Below are 6,929 nucleotides of genomic sequence, written 5' to 3'. Positions count from 1 at the left end.
ATAAAATGCCTCACCTTGCCTCCCCGTTTGCTAAAACACCATTTGATATCTATACTAATAAAAAAAAATGACATATCTATTATATAAAATTAGCCGAAATACACAAAAGTGAAAGTGAATAGTGTATTTATAAAAAAAATTGTGAAATAGGAGAAGATAAGTGCATATATTAGGCACAAGCAACTTAAACAATTACAACATTACTTAATCAAATCATTGCATTTCCAAATTCAAAAAATAAAGAAAGGATAAAAGAGAAGATAGGTGAGACTACTCTTCGTTTTTAGTTAAAGGTCTCAAATTTGAGTTTCTTCTAATATAACTTGTCTTTGTTAGAGAATAATTTATCCTCTATTATTATACTTTTTGATGCAAATCTAATTTTAATTTAGATCTTAAATTTGAATATGGCTTTTTCTTAATTAACATTTATCTTTTAATGTAAACTTTTCGATACAGATACGAATTTAATCGAATATCAATAAAAATATCAAACACAAATAAAAAAAAAGAAGAGAAGATATGTATGCAGAAAAAAAGAGAGCTGTTCCAATTTCCCCTTAAAATCTTCAATTGATGCTGTTGATGGTGGAACTTTACGCAATCGCATAATATCCTCTTCTTACCCATTTCCCATTATCCCCCACCCCCCTACTCCACCCCCTACCCTACTCTCCAACCCCATTATCATCATCATCAAGATTCCTTTTTCCACTTCCTCCATAATCATCTCTTCAATTTTTACATATATATCTTGTTTAATCTCATAGTTTCTCTTCTTCTGTGCTGTTTATTCAAAACCCCATTTCGTTTTTTCTTCACTTTTCTACCATTTCAGGTCATAATTTAAGAAAAGGGGCAAAAGGGTGTTTAAATTTTGTTTATTTTCATTAATGGTTTGATTCAAAGTTTGGGAATTTTCGATTCTTGATTTGGGTTTTTTGGTTTTGGGGTGAAAAGTTTGATTTTTTTTGTTAAAAATGGGTAATATGGGAAGTAGTGGTGTGAACGGCCGGCGACGGAGTAGTAGCCGGAGGAGCCACCCACCGCCGCCTCCACAACCACAACCGCCGCAGCCGGAGATAAACGCGAACAGGTATGTGTTTGCGGCGGCGACGCCTTATCCTACTACTCAATACCCAAACCCTAATGCTCCGCCGTATTATCAATACCCGGGTTACTATCCGCCTCCGCCGCCGGCGATGCCGGTGCCGTTACCAGCTTCGTATGATCACCACCATAGGATGGACCCGGGTCATGCTAATTGGGTTAACGGGCGGTACCCTTGTGGACCTATGATGCCTCCACCAGCTCCATATGTGGAGCATCAAAAAGCTGTAACAATAAGGAATGATGTTAACTTGAAGAAGGAGACTCTAAGGATTGAGCCTGATGAAGCTAATCCTGGCAAGTATCTTGTGGCCTTCACTTTTGATGCCACAGTTCCTGGGAGGTAAAAAAAGTTGTCCTTTTTTCATTTTAGCTGTTTGTTTTTTGGTGAAGTTTATGCAAATTTGATGTTAGTATACGGTATCTGCTTGAGTCTTGACTGTTTCAGTTGAAGTGTATTCAAATATGTGTAGTAGTATTAGTACTTGTTCATGAGCCGAGCGTCTATCGGAACAACCTCTTTATCTCCCAAGGTATGGGTATGGTCTGTGTACCGCAGACTCGGCTTGTTGAGATTACAGTGAGTAGTGAGTATGTTGTTGTTGTTTATTAGTACTTGGTTCATAAAGTTGAAATAAACGAGTTTCAACTTGGTACTTTTCCATCTGAATACTTTAATTTGATTGTTTCTTACAGGGTCAGAGTTAAAAACTTCAACTTGACTCTGGTATTATGTTAGTATTGTGGAATATAAGTTAAATAATGGTTTAATTGGTACCTTTCCCTTGAATTCTTTAGTTTGATGGTTTCTTACAGGGTCAGAGTTAAAAACTTCAACTTGACTTTGGTACTATGTTAGTACTGTGGAAAAAAGAAGTTAAATAATGGTTTTAGAAATTATCGGAAACAACCTCTCTACCTCTCCCAAGCAGTGGCGGAGCCACCTTATCATTAGGGGTTCATCCGAACCTCCTTCCGCCGAAAATTATATTATATTTACATGGTTAATAATTTTTTAGGTATATATAGTAGATGTCGAACCCCCTTCGACTACTTCGTGTGTCTATTTCTTCAGATTTTGAACCCCCTTATCGAAAAATCTGGCTCCGCCACTGCTCCCAAGGTAAAGGTAAGGTCTACGTACACCCCACCCTCCTCAAACCCCACTTATTGGATCGCATTGGGTATGTTGTTATAATGGTTTGGAAGTTAGTTTGATATATAAGAAATAAATTCAATATTTGGGAGTTTCAATTTGGTACCTTTTCATTAAGTTCTTTAATTTGATTGTTTCTTGCAGGGTCTATGTAAAAGACTATAACTTGACTTTAGTACTATGTTAGTATTGTGGAAAATAGTTAAATAATGGATTTGGAAGTCAATCTGATATATCAAACATGATATTATAGTTTATATTTGAATAGGTAAGTGTATTTAAGTTCTTGAAGTATGTATAGTATTGTATGATAAAATTTTCAATAGAGTGGTGTCCAACATCTTGGAATGTTCCAACTGGGGTGAGTGTCTGTTTAAAAACGTGTCGGAGGGAGAGGTGTACTAGATTTATTTGTTCAAGAAAGTTTTAAACTTTTTAGTCATTCATTAATTTTGGAAACACATATAGACACTAGTAGGATTATTGATATTGGTTTGCTAGGGATTAATTTGTACTCCTGCTTTCTGTGAGACAATCTTTTGACAACCTCCCGAATCATAACTGCAGATGGATACTTGTTGAGAGAGAAATTGGAAACTTGATCAGCAAATTTTATTTTAACTTGGACATTAATGTAATTTCATTTTGTTGTTACCAGTCCTGCAATCTCTTTACAAGCTTGGATGAGTAGATAAATGTGTCTATTTTAGAAAAAACAAATGAGAGGTTTCTGCTGCTAACTTTGAGGATCCTGTAGAGCGTGTCTTAGCACCAGTGGCAGAGTCATCTTTGTTCAAGGGAAGTCAATTGACACCCCTTTGTAAAATTCCAAAACGTAGATAGGTCAATCTTTTATTTGTATACGTTGAATCTCCTTGGCTTCTTCATCTTTTTTTATATATATTTTGAATCTTCTTAGCGAAAATCCAGTAATCCTAGTTCCGCCACTGTTTAGCACTACTTTGGGTCAGTTGAATAAGCCTTTGGGTCTAATTAATAATTACTCGTCTACAAAAATTGGAAGTGGTCTCTTGTTTAAGCGCTGATGTTGAAATCTCTTGGTATGTACTAAATAGCAACCAATAACTTTGGTCTTAATACAAATTATTGCTTTCTTTTTTTATGAAAACGGATGGGAGATGGTAAGAATTGTTTTGTCAGCATATCCTGCATCATTGTGTAGCAGCGTCAAACCTCAAAGAGGCAGTTGATGTGTGCAGTGCTCTCCTTACAGCTATCCCCTTGTTGTAAAGAAGAAAATGATCCATTGAATCTCATGTTGAGACACACATTTAGAAGAAAAAATATAGTATCATCTGAGACTTGGATATGCAAGTAATTTGATAATCAACTAGATTTTTAGTTTTCTAAAATGATAGTAATATACTAGATCAATTACTTCTTAGAATGAATACATCATATATTATCTCGCATGTCTAGAAGTTCCACAATGGTGTTTTATACTGAAAATTGAGGCGGTAATTCCCGAAGGTTGAGATCTGATGTGCTTGCAGATGGTACAATAACCAGGGATCAATGGAGGTGGTTGTGATTTCCAGGGAAAAAAATATAATCATGGTGGTTGCTTCTTCTTTGTTGGTCGTATGGAATCTGTGTTCACTTCTCAGTCTTCAGTCATCTGTTGCTGACTCTTAAGAGTAGCATGTACAATGTTGATGACTGTTGGATTTATTAAAGGAATAAGTTTTGTCATCTGTGAGATACTCCCTCCGTTTCAATTTGTTTGTCTAGTTTTGACTTTGTACAAAGGTAAGAAAGTAAGAAGACTTTTGAATCTTTGTGTTTTTAAACATGCCGTGTGGAAAGTTGAAATTATCGAGTCGTAAAAAAAGGAACGAGGCATTTTTTTTTTTTGAAACGGACTAAAAAGGAAAGTAAGACAAACAAATTGAATCGGAGGGAGTAGTAATTACTAAGAACGAGCTCTGATATGCTTGCAGCTTCTAGGTCACACACATAAGAATTATCAAGTAGTTGCTTTGTGCTTGTTTGTTTATGAAAATTGCAGTTGCTTGTTATTGCTTGGCACTTGGCAATATATTGTTGACTCTTCAAGTGAAATTTAGGTGCTTTCAACGGGAGCTAATCCAAAGTGTTTCTTGATCTTTTTTCTCTTGCAGCATGACTGTCATTTTCTTTGCAAAAGAAGGTGAGGATTGCTGTTTGACTCCCATGAAGGAAAGCTTGCTTCCACCAGTAACTTTTGAGTTTCAAAAAGGTTTAGCTCAGAAATTTAGGCAGCCGCCTGGAACTGGCATTGATTTTTCAATGTTTGAAGAGGCAGAATTGTCTAAAGATAGTGAGGCAGATGTCTACCCACTTGCAGTCAAGGCGGAGGCAACATTAGATAACCCAAGTGAATCAGAGGATGGAAGTGCAGCATCAGGATCCACTAATTCACAGATAACTCAAGCAGTTTTCGGAAAGGACAAAGGTGAGTACCATGTTAGGGTGGTGAAGCAGATCCTCTGGGTCAATGGCATGAGGTATGAATTGCAAGAGATTTTTGGGATTGGTAATTCAGTTGAAAGCGACTTCGATGGAAATGATCCTGGAAAAGAATGTGTGATATGCCTCTCTGAACCTCGGGATACTACTGTACTTCCATGTCGTCACATGGTATGATTCTGCCCTTTGTTACTAATTTATGTTGAGTTTTGGTCTCAATATGTTCCGAAACACCTGCAATGTCATGATTATATATAGTATATAGTTTATGCATCCTGCAGTTAACAGTTTTGCTAATAGAATCTGAAAACAATTCCTCCTGACACTTTTAAGTCTTCCTAGGGTGTGTTCAGTATGGAGGGAAAATTGTTTTCCAATTTTTCGTTCTCGATTGGTTAAACTTTTGAAAAATATTTTATCTAGGAAAACAAGTTTCTTAAAACTTAAGAAAATGGCTTCCTTAGTGAAAGTTCCAGAGCTGCTGTTCCACATTGATGGTGTCCTCACCACCCTCTAACACACACCATCTTCACCCCCATCCTTGTAGCCTCAACACCCTTACGCCCACCCCCATCTCCCATATTATTTGTCTAGATGATATTCAAGCAATTTCCTTCCTACCGACCACACCCCTAAAGTTTACCGTTTTCCCTCTTGGTTGCTTCGTGACCTCTCCGTAGCACACCTCACACTTTCTCTTGCCACTGGCTGAGTGATTTAAGATGTCGGTAGAACTGATATTGTTAAGCAGGCTTCATTTTATCCTGCATTTCACCACAGGCATTTATTAATCAAACAAGCCATATATAAGATACCTGCTTCTAGGTTAGGGCTTGTGTCTCTCTATTGGGCGGAACTTCAAGTACTTTCTTTACTGATTAACCAATTTTCAAATGTTAAAAAGTTCCTAAAGGAGCTACCACGTGTTATCTTGAATTGAGATATTTTTGCTCAACTTCCCTCCGAGGAAGCAACCACCACATTTTTCACCTTGAATTGATCAAAATATGCTGAATTTCTTATTTTTCATGGAGGGATTAGATCCTGCATTTCTCTTAGTTAACAAAACTCTAGTATAATGTAACATCACATAATTGAGTATCTTTCTTGATGCAGTGCATGTGTAGCGGATGCGCGAAGGTTTTGAGGTTCCAGACGAATCGCTGTCCTATCTGTCGACAGCCAGTTGAACGCCTCTTGGAGATCAAGGTCAGCGAAGGTGCAGCCGAAGAGTAAAAATAGGAAGAGTTGCCAGAATCCACTCTTGTATAAATATCAGTGTTCTCTTACTTGACCTTTTGGTTTTCCTTCTCTATCCATCCCCCTAGAGTAGAATAATCCAACAGCAGAAAGTCTCTTAGTAATAGTTTGCAAGTGGGATTCCAGTCCTACAAATGGATCATAAAGACTTGCTGTTGAGTTGAGCCCCCCCCCCCCTTTTTTTTTTTTTTACATTTTCTTTTGAGTGTTTTTGAATTCCCTGCATTTTTCAAAAAAAGTTGTTAACTATACCTAGTAAATATACTGTTTGCTTGGTCAATCCTCTGATCTACATTTGGCTTCTATAGTTAGCCATGCTCTATAACATCATTTCATTGTAATAGCCAAGTTTATGTCGGAACCTATTTTTTTTTATGTTGGTTTATACTATATACTCTCTATGACAACATTACGATATAGCAGCCAAAAAAAGTTTGAACAAATAATGTTATTACAGAGAGGTTCGGCTATAATTAATTCTCAAGTTTTGTTTTGTGTATCTTTCCATTTTGTTGTCAATATTTTCCTTTTAAACCTGCTTTAATAACACTTTTTTTGAGCTCAGGGTCTATTTGAAACCGTTTCTTTACTTTCATAAGGTAGGAGCAAGGTTGCGTTCACACTACCATCTCGAACTCTATTGAGCTTTGGTCTAGTAGGAGTGCAACAACTATGTTTAGTGATCAGAGGCACATTTGGTCTCCTGATACTGGATTCATTGAAACTTGGTATTTTTATCCCCTTTTAATTTATTTTATTTCCAAAACTAGCATTTCTCTTTCATGAAAAGTTATGACTTTTACGAAAAGTTGCGACTTTTATGAAAAGTTGCGACATTTATGAAAAATTGTGACTTTTATGAAAGTTGTGACTTTTACGAAAGGTTATGACCTTTCTGAAGTGTTATGAAAAGTTGTGACTTTTATGAAAGGTT

The 6,929-nt window shown here is 36.5% G+C and overlaps 1 protein-coding gene across 1 annotated transcript; it reads left to right on the top strand.

Moving 5' to 3' along the window:
* Nucleotides 1–570: 570 nt before the first annotated feature.
* LOC125823717 (probable E3 ubiquitin-protein ligase LOG2) lies at nucleotides 571–6,275 on the top strand. The gene is made up of 3 exons (XM_049503091.1): nucleotides 571–1,453; nucleotides 4,408–4,906; nucleotides 5,852–6,275. Exons 1-3 carry the CDS (start codon nucleotides 981–983, stop codon nucleotides 5,969–5,971), a joined length of 1,092 nt encoding a protein of 363 aa, XP_049359048.1. The 5' UTR covers nucleotides 571–980; the 3' UTR covers nucleotides 5,972–6,275.
* Nucleotides 6,276–6,929: the final 654 nt, after the last annotated feature.

Source organism: Solanum verrucosum, unplaced genomic scaffold, assembly GCF_900185275.1.
Source record: "Solanum verrucosum unplaced genomic scaffold, falcon-dt-bn FXZP01000125.1, whole genome shotgun sequence".
Classification (NCBI taxonomy): Eukaryota; Viridiplantae; Streptophyta; class Magnoliopsida; order Solanales; family Solanaceae; genus Solanum; species Solanum verrucosum.
The sequence above is the reverse complement of the archived record's forward strand: the minus strand, read 5'-3'. Positions and strand labels throughout refer to the sequence as shown.